The sequence below is a fragment of the Marmota monax genome, unplaced genomic scaffold (genome assembly GCF_021218885.2).
Source record: "Marmota monax isolate L192 unplaced genomic scaffold, Marmota_monax_Labrador192_F-V1.1 WCK01_AAM20220418_F8-fsc00081, whole genome shotgun sequence".
NCBI classification, from domain to species: Eukaryota; Metazoa; Chordata; class Mammalia; order Rodentia; family Sciuridae; genus Marmota; species Marmota monax.
In genome coordinates this window covers 6085450-6104186 of record NW_026695234.1, presented here as the reverse complement: position 1 = coordinate 6104186, position 18737 = coordinate 6085450, and the positions used below count along the sequence as shown (strand labels likewise).

At 50.0% G+C, this 18737-nt stretch overlaps 1 protein-coding gene across 7 annotated transcripts in view; it reads left to right on the top strand.

The window, feature by feature from the left end:
• Positions 1 to 18512, top strand: part of Cep164 (centrosomal protein 164) — a 65155-nt gene extending 46643 nt beyond the window's left edge. For 5 of the 7 annotated variants that reach the window (XM_046438679.2, XM_046438677.2, XM_058577105.1 and 2 more), the window contains 19 exons: positions 3570 to 3779; positions 6181 to 6312; positions 6397 to 6613; positions 7574 to 7651; positions 7888 to 8019; positions 8328 to 8450; positions 9542 to 9685; positions 10071 to 10154; positions 10286 to 10354; positions 10625 to 10800; positions 11126 to 11252; positions 11544 to 11608; positions 12063 to 12270; positions 13365 to 13472; positions 14061 to 14199; positions 14681 to 15025; positions 15960 to 16026; positions 16841 to 16963; positions 17134 to 18512. In XM_046438679.2, the coding sequence (XP_046294635.1) occupies positions 3570 to 3779; positions 6181 to 6312; positions 6397 to 6613; positions 7574 to 7651; positions 7888 to 8019; positions 8328 to 8450; positions 9542 to 9685; positions 10071 to 10154; positions 10286 to 10354; positions 10625 to 10800; positions 11126 to 11252; positions 11544 to 11608; positions 12063 to 12270; positions 13365 to 13472; positions 14061 to 14199; positions 14681 to 15025; positions 15960 to 16026; positions 16841 to 16963; positions 17134 to 17233 (2647 nt within the window). In that variant the 3' untranslated portion in view covers positions 17234 to 18512. The remainder of the gene's footprint in view (positions 1 to 3569; positions 3780 to 6180; positions 6313 to 6396; positions 6614 to 7573; positions 7652 to 7887; positions 8020 to 8327; positions 8451 to 9541; positions 9686 to 10070; positions 10155 to 10285; positions 10355 to 10624; positions 10801 to 11125; positions 11253 to 11543; positions 11609 to 12062; positions 12271 to 13364; positions 13473 to 14060; positions 14200 to 14680; positions 15026 to 15959; positions 16027 to 16840; positions 16964 to 17133) is intronic. The other 2 variants (XM_058577103.1, XM_058577104.1) reach the window with 2 other exon arrangements.
• The last annotated feature ends 225 nt before the right edge of the window (positions 18513 to 18737 follow it).

The window sequence follows — 18737 nt, the reverse complement described above, 5'->3', positions numbered from 1 at the left end:
AAAAGCTACAGTTGTGGCTTCCATCCTATAGATTCAGTTTTCCCATTTTCCACCTTCATATAAATGGAATTATACAGAATATAGAAAATATTTTGTGTGCCTGAGTGTAAAGGTCATCATGCTTTTGCAATTCACCTGTTTTTATACCAAGTAGTTAAAAAATTTAGAAGCCACTTGCTTTTCTCTCCCATCCTCACCTGTCCCTCTCATCTCTTATTCAGTTAAGGAAATGAAAGCTCAGAGAGGTGAAGGAATTTATCTAAGGTCCCATCACTAGTCAGTCGCAGGGTTAGAGCTAGATCCTAGACTTCTGACTTTTGGTTTGCAGCCCCTGTACCTCTTATGTATAGAAAGGCACTAGAATTTATGTTATTTCTCCTCTGTGATTGAGAGGTACAAAGGACTCAGGTCTGACTATTGAGCAGAGCCAGGTTCCTATCCTGATGACTCACAGGAGTGTCACTGAGAGCTGGCAAGGCACCTGAGCTCATAATCTCATGTCATTCCTATAATGTTGTAGAGGTTGTGTAGAGTAGGGGTAGTCACATTTTTCAGTTGGTGACAGGTCCTACAATGAAAGCTGTGACCTGAGGAATCACATGGCTTTCCTGTCTCCTTGGTGGCTGTGGACAGGCAGATCAGGGTGCTTTCTATGAAGGACAGAAGCCAAGTGTGGTTCAGAATGAGGAAGATCCAGGCAGAGGTCAGAGAGGCATCTTCCCAGGACCTTTGGAGGGAAGCTCCTCCCTGGACACCTTGTCTAGTTGATGCCCTAACTTGTGTTTCTTCTCCATCCCAGTGACACTGCCCCTGCTGGGGTCTCTAGATACTGTCCTTGACCCTGCAGGCTCAGGTCACACCATCTCACAGGAAAGGCCTCTGTTCCTTTCCTGAGTCTCTTCAGACCCCACAACTTCCTTGTTATTAATCTTCACAGATGTGTTAGGAATCGATTGGTTTTCCAGGTATTAGGAGTAGCCCTGTGCCTGACATCCGAATCAGAAGGGTTAGGAACAGGACAGGCTAGCAAGGGTGGACAGGACAGGCTTGTGGCTAAGGGACTGGGTCTGGGAAGCGGATATCCTCCTTTTTGTCATGTTAGCACATTTCACAAAGATTTGCAGAGATAGTAAGTGAATCAAAACCACCGGGTATAATCCTAGCTACTCAGGAAGCTGAAGCAAGATTGTGAGTTCAAGCCCAGCCTGGACAACATAGCAAGATCTCATCTCAAAAAGCCAATAAACAAACAAAAAAAGCCACTGGTCTAAATGTGACAGGAAACTAGATCTCCTTGCTTTCAGTCTGAGCTTTAGTGGTTTTACAATCATTTCAGAACGATCCTGGGATGTCAGTTCTCCCTCCCTCCATCCTCTTCTCCCTCCCTGCCTTCCTGCCTTGCTTTCTGTCACCTATCTCCTAGCTAGCTGGTGGCCAGCATGAAATGATTAGCTCCCACCGAGCCTTTCATTGGCCTCTTTCTGTTGGAAACTGGGTCTCATGTGGCTCATACCTGAGGGGTTGGCCTAGAAATCAGACCTGCCTCTTCTTTGGCATCTTCAACTTCCCAATTGTCTTCTAGATCTTTCGGGCATTGTTCTTTGCCTTGGACCTAAGCAAGGTGTTTAGAATACCAGGACTTTAAAATGAGGGAGGGAGAAGAAACCCACTGAAAAACAGCCCCATTTGCCTGTGTGGCAGGTGTGCAAGTGGGCTCACTGGTGTGTGTAGCCTGGACACGTGCTGCCACATGGTCTGATGCCCCATCTTCCCACATCATCTGTCCCTTGGGCTGCACATATCTACGTAGCCCACAGGGGAGACAGACATTAAAAGGTACCATCTCAGGGAAAAAAGATGTTTTCAGCCAAGGTTGGAAATGAGTTGGAGGGTTGATGAGGCGGAGAGCTGCGGGGGGAGGCTCTTTTGGAGGGCAGCATCCTCAGAGGAGGTGGCAGCCATGACGCTTACATCTGCATCAGTTGGGCTGTGTCGGGGACTGAGAAGGAGTTAGAATTTGGAAGAAAGGAGAAAAAAGGAATTGGGAGGACAAAAAGATTTGAAGGCTTGGATCAAGACTGTTCCTGGTCCAAGTTCTGATTTTAGGAAAGGGTGGAGAAATGGGTTTCATGGTTTTTCAGGATGTCTGTAGCCTGTTTTGTTCCCCTCTCTCTCTATTCTTGGGCTGTAGTGGGGTTCCTAAGTTCTATTTTTTTTTTTTTTTACTGTCTGAGCTGTTCCCACCCTTGCCTTCCATTTGCTTTGCTGCTAAGCTTTCTTGGGGGAGAGTGGGTGTGGAGTCCTCAGCTGGGTGAACTGACTCCCCCATTTGATTCTTGCCCATTCCTCTTTGATTTGGTCTTATTCATGTGTTCCTGCTGAGGTTGACTGAGCCATTATGTCAGCCTGAGCACCAAACAAGAAGAGTGGTGGCTGTGTGCTACAACCAGGTTCTATTGTCAGATGTGGAGACCTGGGAGTACAAAAGTGAACTGGCCCTTAAGAAAATCACTCCAAGGACTGGGGCTATAGCTCAGTCAGTGGTAGAGCACTTGCCTCAAACGTGTGAGACACTGGGTTCGATCCTTAGCACCACATAAAAATAAATAAACAAATAAACAAATAAATAAAGATATTGTGTCCATCTACAACTAAAAAAAAAAAAAAAAAAAAGAAAGAAAGTCACTCTGGGGGAGACATACTTTATTCTGCTTGTGCTTTCCCTGCTTAGAATGTTCTCACAGTTTCATTTTGGCTATTTCCTTGAAGAACTGGAAAATAAAGCAAAACAACCCTCCTCACTAACTCTATAGACATATTGTAAACCAATACCGTTATTCCTCACCATACGTGCCACCCACCAATGCATCTGGGTTAGCTCTGAATTTTTTTCACTCATTTCAAAATACAGAACTTAATTCCAAGCAGATGAAAACATGTTACTATAGGGAAATATGGAAAATGGTATCTCTCTTACACTCTTGCTCCATTTTGGCTCAGAGAAATGTTTGCTGCCTGATTCCCTTGGTGGTGATGGAGGAAAGTTTTCTATTCCTGGACCTCAATGGACTGTCTGTCGTAGGTTTCAGGGCTGCTACTTTTCCCATGGGCTCATTTACATTGATCTCTGTTCAGTTTGGGAAGTAGACAACGGTCTCTAGGGACTGTTTCCAAATTTCTGGCATGAGACTCAGGTAGTAGGCAGAGCCCTGGTGGAGACAAGGAACAGGGCCTAAAGACCTTCTGGGAGAGAATCCACTAGGGACAGAGCTTCACTGTCTCCCTGATGTTGTCAGCTCTTGAGGCACAACTTCACGTTTTGACCTCAGGCCACAATCTTCCAGGTATACTGACTGTGGGCTGCCTTTTTCCCTAGACCTTTGGACTTTATTCGACCACAGTGGGGCTTGTCCTACAGAACAGTCCCTTGTGTGGCTACGTGGGTATATGACTCCAGATCTTGGGTTCTCCAGCACGGTTGTATATGTGATGTTCTGTTACCTATGGATCTGATGCCAAAAGGTGGGTAGATACACACCCTGTAGTGATACCCTGTTTTCCTCTTACAGGAGAAATGCAGAGCCTCTGGCTCTCCCAAAAGAGCTTTCTGAGGCTGCACTAAAGGCCATGGAAGAGGCAGTGGCCCAAGAACTCAAAGAAGATCAGAGGTTACTGCTGGAATTGCAGCAAAAGAAGATGCAGCAGCTTCGGGAGAAGCTGTGGCAAGAGGAGGAGGAGGAGATTGTCCAGCTTCACCTGCAGAAGGAGAAAACCCTCAGGTCCCACTTCTCCCCTGAAGGGAGGAACACCTGCCTCCCATTCCTGACACTACTGGGAGGCCCACAGTCCCACCAAGGCTGTTCCTAGAAACTAGTAACTTTTACTAGTCACCTAGTAACTTTTGCTGCTATCTCATTGGTTACCCCTAGTTACAAGGGAGTCAGTCTATTTATGTATTAGAAAAAATCAGGATTCTGTTAGTAAGGAAAAAAGGACAAATGAATATCAAGAAGGTAATGAGCAGCCTGTCAGTCTGAGGGTGGGAAAGTGCTACAAAGTAATGTTAAGATATCTAAAGGCTAAATCTTGTCCTTTTAGACAGAAGCTCCAAGCATGGTAGAGAATTACTATTTTTGTATCATACATAGCAAGGAACTTATAAAACATTTATGCTTAATTTTTTTGGAGAAAATAAAACAAAACCCTATTTCAGTACCAGGTAGATCATTGCAAACTCTTTCATTAGCTCAACATAGGATCTGCTGACCCGGGGCTTGCCCTTTTACCACCCTTCTTGGGGCCCTTTCTGGGGAGCATCCCAAAGAACAGACCAACTCATAGCATCCTCTTTTTCCAAGGCCACTGAAAATTGGGGCCGGGGCCACCCAACCAGGGCATGACTTAGCTTACCTTAAGATGGAACACCTTAGAGAAGATCCTTGGGTGTCTCCCTGCCAGCCCACAAGGCTGCTCCCCTTTTACTGGCTACCATGGGCTTGGCTGTGCTTTCCATCCCCTGCCCTTCGATCCCAGAAGGTCAAGACCCTAGAGCACTTTCAGCTTTTGGTGAACACTAGCATGCCAGAAATATTTGATCAGGGCCTGGAACAGCAGTTACTCCATAAATGGCAGCACTTGCTTTTATTTTCAGTTGGAAATTAATACTAATTTGGACATTCTTGAGTAAGTGATTTGATTAAGTGATTTCTTTATGGGTAGAGCTTTGTCTGGTTCTCTTTAAAATAGTTGATCCTTAGAAAGCTGTTTATGTTTACACCAGAACCTTTCTGTGGGGGTGGGGCATCCTCCACTTTGCTGGAAAACTTCTGGAAGTTTCTGGATAGAAATTTCTAGAAGCCACAGCTGAGTCCTTTAACCAACAATTGAATGATAAGGCAGTCAGGAAGACAGACAGGCTGACCTTAGTTTCCTCAGCTGTAAAATAAAGAGATAGGATTTAACCTCTAATGTTACTGCCAGCTCTAACATTCTGTGTAGTTCTGTGTAAATTTGAGCCATAGGGGAAAAAAAAAAAAAAAGAAAGGGTTTTTGGGGAATCTAGCAAGGAGGATTTTTACTTAACTCAAATTTCCTCTCATAATGGAAGAGAGTGGTGGTGTTGATGGTAGGAAACAATCTTAAATATTTTTTGACTTTGGAGTTTGCTTTTCAAAGAATTGTGTTCCACATCACATTGGTTATAGCCTTGAATTCCCTGAGTGTATAGCACACATCCCCTTGTGTGGGACCGTATGAGGGGGTACACAAAAAGGATGCAATTTGTGTAAGCAGCTTATGTCTGCAGTGGTGACTGTCATTGGTATGTAGATGAGACATCTTTCATGGCTAATCAAATATTGCTTATAGTTGGGGCTGGATGAGACTGTCCAAGTCCAACACACATTTATTGAAAACCTACTTTATGTCAGTTACTATGTTCAGTGTTTGAGATATGTTATTATTGTAGATGGACACAATACCTTCATTAATTTTTATGTGATGCTTCACACATGCTAGGCAAGTGCTCTATCAATGAGCTACAACCCCAGCCCAAGATAACAACAGATTTTAAGAGAAGATTCTTATTCTGAAGAAAGTCCCAGACTACAAGGAAAACAAAGATTACTTAGGATGCAATATGATACATGATGCAGAGTAGCATGGGATAAGAAAGGTTCACCATTTAATGTGTATGGAAAAGGCAAATCAGTAAACTTGGAGGGAATTGGGAAGATTTCCCAGAGAGCTGACTGGTGTTGAGCAGTGAATTTGGGCTTGACAGAAAACAACAGAATTCTAGGCAGAGGAACCAGCATGAGCAAAATCAAGAGACAAGGAAGAGTACAGTGTGGCTTAGGGATGGTGACATATCTGATGTGCCAAGAACAGTGTCTGTAGGGTGGGGAGTGGCAGAATGTGGATCCAGAGTCAGGCTATGTGGCTGTAACCTTCCTTGAGTGAATGCCCTGCTGAGGTGAATCAGAGGGAGCCTGCAGTCCACTTCCTGTGGTAATGGGCATTTCAGGGAGGCAGCCTCCCAGAGGAGACTTTGTGTTTAAGATTGACATTGTTTCACAGACAGCCTGAGAGGCCCTTGGAGGTTAAGAAGCAGGGGTTGTGAAAGGACCAGAAAAGACTTGTGTGGTCCCTCCCCTGAACCTGCCTTTCCTTTCTTCTCAGTTCCTTGAAGGAGCAGCTGCAGAAGGCCACTGAGGAGGAAGAGGCTCGGATGAGAGAGGAGGAAGGCCAGAGGCTGTCCCAGCTCAGAGCCTGGGTCCAATCCAGCACAGAAGCAGATGAGGAACAAATCAGGTGAGAGCACGCTGGGAGTTGCCCTGCCCTGTGGCAGTGACCTGGAACATGTAGGCCCACCCCCATCCCATACTCTTTTCCCAGAGCTGAGCAAGAGGCTTCCCTGAAAAGGCGGAGAGAAGAATTAGAGTCCCTACAGAAAGCTGAGATGGCCAGTTTGGAACAGAAAAGCAAGTGGACATTGGACCAACTCAAGGAAGAGCTGGAGGCTTCAGAGAAGAGAGCTGAGGCCACCCTTAAGGCTGAGAAGGAGGTGGCTCTGCAGCAGCTGAAGGAGCAGCTGGAAGCGGAGAGGAGAGAAGTGAGCAAGTGCAGCGAGGATCTCCCCCCTACATGTCTTTGCTGCCTGGAGAGGGATTGAGTGCAGAGGAAAAGAAAGGGCATGCTCTGGGTCGGGAGGGTGGGGAGCCAGGCAGGCAGGTGGCCTGCACAGACAGGTTTGGGACATAGTAATTGGCTCTTTACTCTTGGTGGACCTGACTGGGCTCAGGGCAGATGCAGCCCTGATCTCCTCAGCTGAGTGGAGGATTCAGTAGGTATTCAGAGGCCCCTCCAGGGTCATCTTGGCCCAGCAGCTGCAGCTGGGTCTTATTAGTAGCAGGGAGTCATCAGAGGCATGAAGGGAAATGTCCTATAGGTTTGGGATGGTTTCACAACTGAAAGAACTTCAGCCAGACCAGAGGTCTTGAGACCAGGGCACCCTGTTCCTGTTCCTGAGGGGCAGCTACAAATGGCCTCTCCTCCCTGAGTTTTTCTCCTGTCTTAGAATGGGAGGCTGGTACCTTTGTCCCCACTTCCTTTCTCTCTAGCTCCATGGTCTGTTGCCAGATTAGACACTCATGAATGGCCAGTCCACTTAGAAATTTTCTTTTGTAAGGAGTGAACTTTAGCTGTTAGACACAGAAAACTGAAGCAAAGACTGGGGGGCTGTCATTGTAAAGCAGATGCTCAAAGAGAGTGTACCAATCCTCCAGCCCTCCCTGGTTTGGATCTTATTTACAGCATCTGTGTATCTGTGGCCTGGCCCAGAGGCAGGACAGGAGCCTGAGCTGAAGCCTACTGTAGTGCCCCTCTACTCTCACCTCTAGGTTCCTGTCCATTTGCTACTTGCAGACTTTGGGGATGAGTTAATTCAGAGGAATGTTATTCTCCTTGGCTCCTCATCTTGTGGGAGTAGGGTGGTCTTCCTGGCTGCACCCGTCCCATGGTCCTGGCCAGGGTCCTTGCCGTGCTTCCCTCATGGCTCTTTGCTGCTCCTTAGGCGATGGCAGGGCTGGAGAAGTCGCACAGTGCTGAGCTGGAGCAACTTTGTTCCTCACTGGAGGCCAAGCACCGGGAGGTGAGTGTGGCTGGCCCAGACTGGCCCATGAGGGCAGAGCCTGGACAGCCTAGGACCCTGCTTCATATTGGGCAGCAGCAAAGCTCAACCCCATCTCTGGCCACTGGGGAACAAGCCTCCCTCCACCTCTAGGCCCTTGAGATGCATGCTTGGGCCCTGGGAGTGAGACCCTACATGGTAGCTCTAACTGCCTCCTTGAGGGTCACACTTCGCTGTGTGTGGGGGCGACTCCTCAGGTGGTCTCTGGCCTCCAGAAGAAGATAGAGGAAGCTCATCAGAAAGAAGAAGCCCAGCTGCGGGAGAGTCTTGGGTGGGCAGAGCAGAGAGCTCACCAGAAGGCTCACCAGGTGGTGGAGTATGAGCAAGAGGTACTACTGCTCCCCGACTCCCTATGGTCTGTTCCATCATCTGGACCCTAATGTCTTCCATTTTGCTGTGAATTGCTCAGCGGGGATGGCGCTTCTAGTTCTATTTCTGTGACTACGTTTCCTTAAGGCCAGGTCCTCCTCCATCCCCAGGACCCTTGTACACCTGTGGGGAGATGGTGTTGGGGTGTGGCTGTTTGTATGCCTTGGTGCCTTGTGTGTGGGTAGAGGATGTTGGGAGGCATGTGTAGGGCCCTGGGTGCTGTCCACCCTCAACTCTGTGTGCTGCCTCCCTGTTTTGTCCCCTGCAGCTCAGCAGCCTCCTGCGAGAAAAGCGCCAGGAGATAGAAAGGGACCATGAAAGGAAGATGGACAAGATGAAGGAGGAGCATCGGCAAGTGATGGCAGAGGCCAGAGAGCGGTATGAAGCTGAGGTACCTCGACCACACCGCCTGTTGCATGCGCGCGCCTGTGCACACATACTCTGTCACACACATACAGCTAGGGGTCCTTCCTAGCTGGCTTCAGGGCATGAGAGGGGACAAACTATGGTCAGGCATTGTGGAAGGCCTTCCTCCTTGGCACCTTCCAACAGTGAAGTCATTTGGTTTTTAATGAAGTATTAGAAACCTTCCCTAATGGGAGGTACTTCCTGTTAGATAGATGTTCCTTTTTAAATTAAATGGTATAGTAGCTAACAGGTCTTGAGCTGTACTACATACCAGGCCCTGCTGTAACTCTTGATGTATCTTAACCCACTTTAGTCCTCACAACAGCCTTGGGAGGTATGTCCTCCATTTTAAAAGATAAGGATACTGAGATATGAAGAGTTCAAGTCACTTTCCCAAGATTAAACTCAGCTAATAAGTAGAGGAGCAAGGATTCCAGTGACTCCAAATCCTTCAGTTTTAGTCACTGCAACAGCAGGCACCAAGGTTAATGAAATTTCAGGACATCAATAAGTAGACTGGGAAGAATCAAACAGTATTATATATTGTCTGCCCTCCTTCCTCTTTGATCTTCGGGTGGGAAAGTTCACTTAACCTGGTTTGGCTTGGCTTGCTTACCTTAGGGGTGAGTAATGCATGGGTGTGGGGGTGGTGACTTTAACCCACAGATGGATCCCTATGGGGGACTTTTAGGCTCCCGTTCTAGTAACTGGAACCCATATCCCAGATCTTCTGCAGAAACAGCAGCACTGTGATGATGAAATTGAGCTACATCCCTTCCCAGGCCAGTTCTGACCTTGCTGAAGACTAGTGATAGTTGATCAGTGGCCTCTTTCCCTGTGAGGGAGAGCTGGACACCATACACGAGTGGGTGAAGCAGGCTGACACGGGGCTCCTTCCTGATGCCTGGCAGCATCTGCTTGAGCTGCAGGGCAAAGTAGGCATCCTGATGCTCCCCTCTAGGAGTTGGCCATGGGGAGCTCTTACTGACCCAAGACTGCAGGGGTGAGGGAGTCTGATTTTTGGGGTATGAGAAGCCCCTGCAGGTTCCTACTGGTGGCCCCACCTCTTTATAGGAGAGGAAGCAGCGGGCTGACCTCCTGGGGTACCTGACTGGAGAGCTGGATCGCCTGCGCAGGACCCACGAGCGCGAATTAGAGACCCTGAGGCAGGAGCAGGACCAGCAGCTGGAGGACCTGCGGCGTCGGCACCGAGAGCAGGTGAGGCCTGGGGGGTGAGCCCCCACTAGGACACCTCTGTGCAGGGCAGGGAAGTCTTGGGGACTGACATCGTGGCTGCAACAGGATGGAGCCCTGCAGCTTCAGGAGAGGAGGTCTCTCCCTGGCCCTCTAAGCTTAGGGGCATCTTTGTTTCTTTGTTTTCTGCGACCAGGTACATGGCCCGGGATTAGACAGGGAAGTCAGTCCCTCTAAGGCTTTGGAGTTGCCCCCTGCACCCCAGTCTGGGAATCAGCAAGGTGTAGTACATGCTCAGTAAACTGCAAGGGAATTAAGAGGAAGTAAGCCTGAGCCCAGCTCTGAGGTCAAGCTAATACCTTACCCTCTTTCTATGCTGACATCTTTCTCTTCACTACACTCTGGGCAGGAAAGGAAACTCCAAGATTTGGAGATGGAACTTGAAAACAGAACAAAAGATATCAAGGCCAGATTGGCTCAGCTGAACATCCAGGTGAGAGAGTTGGGTGGAGAAGAGATGTGAGGTGTACTTGACCAGAGTCCACTCCTCCAGGAGAGGGCAGGCCCCTGCCCCTCTGGCCTAGGGTCAGCAGTCAGCCCACAGGCCCATCTCTTCCCCTTTAGGAAGAAACCTTGCAGAAGGAGAAGCAGCAGCTGCTTGATGTGCAGAGGCAGGTGGCTCTGGAGAGAGAGGTTTGTCTGCCTCACTTGTTCCCCAAGGTTTCTGTTCACCTACTCTGCCCAGCACCCAGGGGTTCCAAACTAGGTTGGCCAATATTCCACAAAAAGTGCCACTCTGTGGACTGTGGTGGGAGGCCCGGGAGCCTGCAGACCCCCTGACCCAGACACAATGGCTTCAGTGGCTCTGGCTTCCATTCCCTGTCTCATTCTTTTCTGGCTTCCCTGCCCTGACTTCTTCTTACTGTATCTCTGGGTGCTTCTGTCTTTCCTTCCCACACTCAGGAAGTCACAGTCAACCATCAGCACCTAGAGGAAGTGAAGAAGGAGCATACCCACTTGGTGGAGTCCAAGCGACAGCTCCAAAGGGTTCTTGAAGAGCTGCAGGCCCGCAAGATAGAGCTGGAGTCCCAAGTGGATCTGCTGCAGATGCAGAGTCAGAAGCTGCAGAAGCGTGTCAGGTGGTGTGGGCTTCCGGCACCTAGTCACCCTCTCACCTTCCTCTCACCTGCTGCTCTTGAGCCCCATCTCCTCATGGCCCAGTAAACAGGGAGAGGTGGAGGACCCAACTCAGAAGCAAGGCGGAAGGGTGTGGAGTTGCTGCTGCATTTCTTAGGGAGGCTATGTTGAAAAGCAGGGCATCCCTGCCTCCCCTGTTCATGCCTCAGCCCCACCCCAGGGACCTCGGTGGCAGTGAGAACCTGGATGTGGTCCTGACAGTGTGGCCTCCTTCACCCAGTGACCCTGCCTCACACCCCTATCTCCTACTTCCCTTCCCCACCACAGCAGCCTGGAGGCTGAAGCTCAGAGGAAGCAGGACATCTTGAAAGAGTTGGCAGTGGAGGAACGTAATGTTTCCCCACATTTTGAGCCAGATCTCCACGTTGAGGACCTGAGGAAATCCCTTGGGACAGTGAGCTGGGGTTGGGGCCTGGGGGGGATAATTGGGGGTGGGTTCAGGGCATCAGTGGTGGGGGGGATCAGGAGGGGAGTCGGCTGTACTGCAGACAGAACCCGGTTTCCTTTTCTTATTCCCAGCTTCCCACCATCTTCACCAAATGGTACCTAAAAGTGAAGAGTACCTGGCAACTGGCAGAGCCATTTCCTTGTCTAGGCCACTAGGAGGGGCTTCGGGGTGTCTTGACCATGCAGGGTGTCTGCTTTTGCTGCACTCAGTAGGTCTTTTTCTGCCATGTGTCTATAGAACCAGACCCAAGACGTGTCCTCTTCTCTGTCCCAGGGCAAGGAGACTAACTTGTCCTTGGACGGGTAAGTTCCTACTGCCTGTCTTATTTCAAGGTGAGGTATCACAGAGGGATGAGTGAGGGCTGTATCCCAGAACTGAAGTGACAGTGACTGCTAGTAGGACTTTATTTCTGGGAGAGGCCTAGAGATGGAAGATCCTCTTTACTAAGCCAAGAAACTGGCCCTGTAACCTTCAACAGGCATCTGCTGACCTCTGGTTGAGGATCAGACTGTCTGACATCTGGAGCCAGGCACAATTCCTTTCAGAATCGGGGTGGGGAGACTGTTAGTCCCATGTGCTGTATGCTATAGGTGTTTAAAACTGGTGTCCCTGCGTAGTGCCCAGCCCCAGCCCAGCAGTTCCTGTGTGCTCAGGGTGGGCATTTGCTTGGGGAGTGGCTGTGTGTCCTGAGTAGGGTTCTTAAAGTCTTGACTTTAACTTCTCTCCATTTCCTCTGCCCTGCTGGTCCTCCCAAAGTATCCGCCACTACCTCTCCGCCGAGGGGATAGCCCTCCGCAATGCCAAGGAGTTCCTGATGCGACAGACACGCTCCATGCAGAGGCGGCAGACAGCCCTGAAAGCTGCCCAGCAGCACTGGTGCCACAAGCTGGCCAAAGCCCAGGATGTGGCTGATGACCCTCCAGGCACTGAGGCTCTACAAAATATGCACAAGAACCTGGAGGAGGTCAGAAGCTGGAGGGGAACCTGCCAATTCTATGTGGTGCAGGCCTGAGGGGGCCAGTTGGACCCTTGCCTTTGGGCTCTCTTCAGTTGATAGTTCTGGGGACTCCATGAGAAAGGCCACATGGGCCCTGTGATTACTTACATTTTCATGTATACATCGTGTGCAAACAGCACTTTCTCTAATAGTAAAGTGTTTGATCCTCACGTTGACCATATAGTAGGCAAGATAGTACAGGTTGAAAAGTCCTCATTAGAAAATCTGTAGAACCAGTGTAGTCACACAAATGTTCAAAAATCTGAAAAACTCCCCAAATTTGAAATACTTCTGGACTCAAGCATTTCAAATAAGGGATACATACAGCTATCTTATTATTTCTATTGTCTAGATGAAGAGTATGACTGGGGTTTAAAAATTTTCAAATTCAGTGCTAAGCATTTCCATTGTCTCAAACTAATGACTTCATTTAGAAATGAAAGTCTTTTGGACACACTAAGCATAAGATGAGTTACTTTTCTGGTCTGCTTCTCTGATGGTCTAATTTGCAATGAATAGGCAGAGATTTCATCGTTAGCAGTTGGTATCATAGATCTTTGTCCTGGTTGAATGCACCTGCATCATGGGCTCTGCCCTGCCCTCTTGGACACCTGGGTTCCTAGAATTCTGATGGTGCTAGAACTCCTTATGGGGCTCAGGCCCTGTGACCCCTGTGCCTGGCTTAGCACAGCAGATGGTCTGGTACAAACAGAGGGAAGGCTTCCCAGGGTTATCTATCTGAAGGCTACCCTCAGGCCCTGTTATGTAACCCCTCTCAATGTCAGCAGTGGTGGTGATGATGATGATGATGATGATGATAGTTGGAGCAGTGATGGTAATAGCAGGAACCACTTAAGAATCTCCTCGGTGTGGGCATCATGTTGAGCATGTACCATCCTCTATCATTTAATTCTCACAATCCACTGAAAAGTAGCATTTCATATTTTCAAATGAGCAGCCACACGAGAGCTATGTTCCAGACCACTCTGTCAGCAGATGGTAGAGCTGGGACTCCAGCATGTGTATGAGCATCATTTCTCTCTCCTTTCTCCCCTCTGCAGGAGACCAGGTACCTGGATGAGATGAAGTCAGCCATGAGGAAAGGCCACTGTCTGCTGAAGAAGAAAGAAGAGAAGCTGAATCAGCTGGAGTCCTCCATTCGGGAAGAGGTGTCATCCTGTGGCCACATAACTTCCCTTTTCAGTTCTCAGGACAGGGCTGGGTTCTTTGGTTCTGGATTAAGGGTACTGGGCCTCTAGGGCTCAGGATGGGATGCTGGTTTCAGGCTTGTGGTTGGTGAAAATGGCAGTGAGTTGAACACATCTCAGGGGTGGGATGTCTGCTGAGTGTTCCCAAGTCACCCTGGAGCTTCTTGGGAAGGTGCAGGTAAAGGGGACTAGCTCCTGCCCTTCCCTGCTATGTTGTGACTGCAGTGTGAGGGTGCACATGCATCGCAGGTGTCCCTACCCCCCACCCGCCCTGGTGTGTATCCCCTCATGCCTCAGACAGAGGTGTGGCAGCAGGGAAGCTCAAGGAGACTGCGGAGACAGTGCTGGGGAGGGCGTGGCATCTGTTACCTGTGTCTTAGGCAGCTGGGTTTTCTTAGCCTCCCTCCCACCCACTCGCCCAAGGGGCCTGTGTAGTGTGCCTCTCCCGGGGGTCTTGGAGCTTTGGGTCCCAGAAGAGCAGACTCCCCAGACTCAGTCCATACTCATCACGCTGGAGGGGCAGTACTAATGGCTGGTTCTACCCATCAGGCCTCAGATGAAGACACTTTGAGAGGAACCCCCACCAAGAAGGCAGTGACCTTTGATCTCAGTGACACAGAAGACACAAGCAGTGAAAGCTCAGAATCCTTTCCCCTGCTTCACAGTGAGCCATGGCGGCAGCAGGGAGGTGAGCAGGAGAGAGGCTGTGGGAGGGGCGAATCCCAGAGTATTTGGAGATGGGGATGTTGGGGACACCGTGCACTCCCCTTCCCTCAGCCCCACAGGGGTGTGTGTGAGCTCTTGTCTGAACTAGATACTTGGTAAGAGCTGGGTTGGTGGCATACTGCGAGAGCTTTCTGAATGTTGTGGACTGTCCCTGTTAGCCTCTTCTCTTTCAGGGCCTCTTGGGAGGCTGTCTCTCCTCTCTGTTCTGGCCTGCAGGAGGGCACAGGGCCCTCTCTCTTCCTTCTCTCTAGGGGCTTGTACCCCTGCCCTGGGCCTGCTCTGTCTGGAACAAGGAAGCCCCAGTTATCCTCTGTCCTCTTTGTAGGGCCAAAGGGGCTATTGTCTGCAGGAGCAGGGAGGGGCAGCCAGCAGGTGCCATTGTCTGGGATGTTCCAGGGCTCTGAACCTGAGTCCCTCCCTACCATCTACCTCTTTCCTTTCAGTTACCTCCACCTCGGGTACCATCTTCCCCAATAAGATCAATTACTTGAGCAGCTCCCTCCAGCGGATCAGCAGTGAGCTCAACAGTGTCCTCAACATTCTGGGCAGCCTCAGCACCCAGCCACCCCCTTCGCTCTCCAATTCCTGGCCATCTCAGTTCTTGCCACGGTCTTCCAAGAGTACCCCACTTCCCTCCTACCCCTTTATGAACAGGGTTCCATCCTCGTCTCCGGTTACACCCGTGTCCACCCAGTGGGCCTGGGACCCAGGGCTGGGCCCCCGGCTCCCCTCTGTGACTCAGACAGTGGATGACTTCCTTTTGGAGAAGTGGCGCAAGTATTTTCCCTGTAAGCCTCCCTGGGCTGCCCTTGGTTTTGGCTGTGCCTTCCTGCTTTCTTCCTCCTCTTCCATTTTCTTCTACGCTCTTTGTCCTACTAATCCTTTCCTCTTCTTGCTTACCCCTGTCCCTGCCCCCAATTTTGGTCCATGGCTCTGTCTCTGGATCCATGCTGAAGACCTTGCTGATGGCCCTGCAGCCGGAGGCTCTGTGGATCAGGATGGTTAACATGGAGCCTGGGCTGACTGGGGCCTTTATTATGTATTGTAGAGCTCAGCAGACCCTAGAAGGTCGTCATTGTCATTATCATAATGGCTCCCATCTTGTGCAGTACCAGGCACTTGAAGGCCAGGCACTTCATATCTGTCTGTCTATCTTTCCCCCTTTAATCCTTATAATAATTCTTGGCAGTAGTAATCATCCCCATTTTATAGATGAGTAAGCTGAGACTCAGGTTAAGTAATGGGCTCCAGGACACCCAGTAAGTGAGTAACAAATCAGGTTTTGACCTCATATCTCTATGACTCTAGGATTTTGCCTCTAATCCCTTAGCTGTGGCTTCCCCTTACTTGTGGCTTCCCCTTACCTGTGGCTTCCCCCTTACCTGTAGCCTCCCCTGGTCTCATAGCCCTGCAGGGAGTATGAGAGGCTATAAAAACAATCATTTGAAGGAAAATATGGGGGAAAAAAATCTTCTTTCTGCCTTAACCCAAATTGAAATGTAGATTAAATTTTAGAAATAAATAGAACACTTCCCGTCTGTCACCTGTCTCTCATCTCTAGGCTCTGAAGCTCCCCCTGCTTTTGTGTGTGTGTTCTGGGGTGCTGCCTCATCTGTTTCCAGTGGGGGGCAGAGGTTCTGGTGAGCAGCAAGGCATCCTGTGGGGCCTGGGTCTGGCTCCACTGGACCAGGGCCCCTGAGCTCTTCCCCTCCACTCCCTCAGCTGGCATCCCCCTGCTCAGCAACAGCCCTACCACCACGGAGAACCGCCTGGGCTATGTGTCTGCCAGGTAAGCCTCCCAGTGGGCTCTGTGGGACAGTCAAGCTGCTGGCTCCGCTCCCTGGGCAGATGGGCCTCTGAGGGCAACAGACTCCTGGTCCTGATGGCCTAGGAGGTTAGACAGATCCCCACAGAGCTGCCACACCTTGCCTAGGACTGCGACGCCCTCCACAGCTGGGGAAAATCAGATGAGGAAGCTGCCTGTGGTACCTGTGGTGGGACCCTGCACACTGCCCCATAGGCTGGCCTTTCCACCCTGGAATCTGGCCTTTGTCTTTACCATTGAGCTCTTTGTCTACTTTCCACGGCTCCCTTCTTCTCTAAATCCTGCTGAGCAACATCTGGAATGAGAGGGACACCCCATTGGGGAGACAGACGGGCAATTCTTTAAACCTGTTATTAATTTCCCATTCATCTTCTTCCTTGCCAAGTGTGCCTCCCCCTCCCTGAGACCCCAATTGGAAGTCCCCCACGGTCTCTTTGGGCCAGCTTGGGAGCTGAGGCTGAGCAAGGATTGAGTTGATCGAGGGGAGCTCCTTATTGAAAGCATTTGTTGGAAATAGACATGGAAGCCCAGGAGTGGCAAGCAAGCACCTAGGAATGGGCAGAGGGTGGCTACCATCCTCCCTTTTGGGAACTCAGTTTGTCTTTCCAAAAGGGCAGCTTCAAGTTGCTAAAGAGATCTCTGAAAAGGCTATTTCTGGTACTGGTGAGAAGAAGAGCTATGGGTTGGCTTCTGGTTGGCTCTGTCATATGTCCCCTTTCATGCAACACCTTTGTTTGTACTCTTCCTCTTCTCACCCTCTCCTCCTTCCTCTTCCCAGTGAGCAGCTCCGCCTTCTGCAGCACAGCCATTCCCAAGTCCCCAAGGCAGACAGTACCAATTTTCAGAGCATGATTGATGCTAACCGCAAGTGGCTAGAGCGTTTCAAGAATGACTCCAAATCGTATCCTTTCAACTGGTCCCCAAACCGCAGTGCCTTCCTGTTGTAGCAGTCAAGCTGGTCAGGCTCTGCTGGTGCTCTGGGGGCCAGAGGAGGATCCACTTCAGCCTCTGACTTTCTTGGCTCCATCTGGACGTGCTCAGCTGCCCAATTTTCCTTCACCTCATGGCCAGACATGTTTTTTCCTCGGTGCCCAAGCCAACAGCCACTTCCAGCATGATGTTGCAGCTGGGCCTGGATGACGACAACATCCTGCACGTATACCACTACTGAGTGCCCAGTTGGCATGGGGAGACTCCTCCCCCTCGGGATCCAGGCCCAGGGAGCCACCTGTACTTCCTGCTTCTGAGAAAGCACTCTTCTGTTTGGTCTGCTGCACCCCTTAGGACCTGAAAGAACCACAGGGCTGGGTGTGGGTGGAAAGGATGGTATGACTCAAATAGTAAGCCATACTCTGTGACCATGGCCCATGTTTTGACCTGAAGTGTGTGAGCTTCTTTGAGCTCCTGCATCAACATGGCAGCACTGATGGGCATGGCTGCTGCTGGGCCTGCTCAGGGATGGAAGGCAGTTCTCTTCAGAGCCAAGGGATCCCTCCAGAGCCACCCTGGTCCCTTGGACCTTCAGGGACCTGCTTAGAGGTTCCCAGCACACCTGTACCCTGGGACCTGGCTCCTGTGGCCTGCACCTATCTCCAGTACCTCAGCCTCGGAGAGGTCAAATCCTTTCTTTGTTCTTTTGTCTTTTTTTTTGTTTTTGTTTTTAATGTCTCCTTTTTTGAACATTCTTTCCCTCCTAGTGACTGTCTCAGGATTTGGTTCAGCTGCTCAGGCCCTGCCGGAGGCTGGACCCCAGAAGTTTTGCCTCTTTTCTCTCAGCCAGCACTGTGCTTTCCTCAGGGCTGTCTTCAGGAGCACCCTCCAATTCCCTGAAGCTCCTGGGAGCCCTCCAGCCAGCGTCTCAGGTCCCAAGCACACCACTTCTTCAGGAAGCCAAAAACCAAAATGAAAAACACCCGCAGGAAAAGACTGGGGTGGCCTCTGGTCCTCATCTTGCTTTCTCTCTCTTTCTAGAGTACCTCCGGTGCATTCATGGACTTGGTTTCTACCTGTCTTTTCTACCTTGCCGCCCCCTGCCCCAATCCCACTGCTACCTCTTCCCAGAGCTTAGTGTGAAGACTGGACCAGTGCCCAGCATTGTCAGGGGGGCCTCATACCAGGTGGAGCTGCTGTTCTCAGGCATCTGTCCCATTGTTTAAACAAAGTGTCCCCATTTTTCATGTCTTGAAAGCTGTGGGGTTGCCCTTGCCAGAGAAACCAACACTCGCTGTCTCACCACTCATTTCTTTGCCATGGAATAAGACTGAGATCCAGTTGGCTTTTTTACCCCCTCACATATGTTTTAGGCATCAGCCTACCACATAGAAAATGTCCTATTTGTTATTTGGCTTATTCTATGTGCTTTGGGAATAGCTTATGTGATACGACCAGCTCTGGTGACAATCCTGTGTTTTATGCAACAATTAAAATCTCTGCAGGTCCATTTTCTACAAGTCCTGTGTGTGAATGTGTTTTCTTTTTAGAGGCCTTTGCCTCCTTTCTCCTGAGAAGAAGGCAGGAAGGAAACATGAGTATTCATAGGACGCCTCCCTAGGCATATGATTAAGTCACCACAACAATGTAGATACTGATGTAGATACTGTTGGCTCAGTTTTTATGGATGAGGGGAAACCAGGGCTCAAAGACGTTGGAAGTGCCTGGGGTCCCCAGTAAAGTGT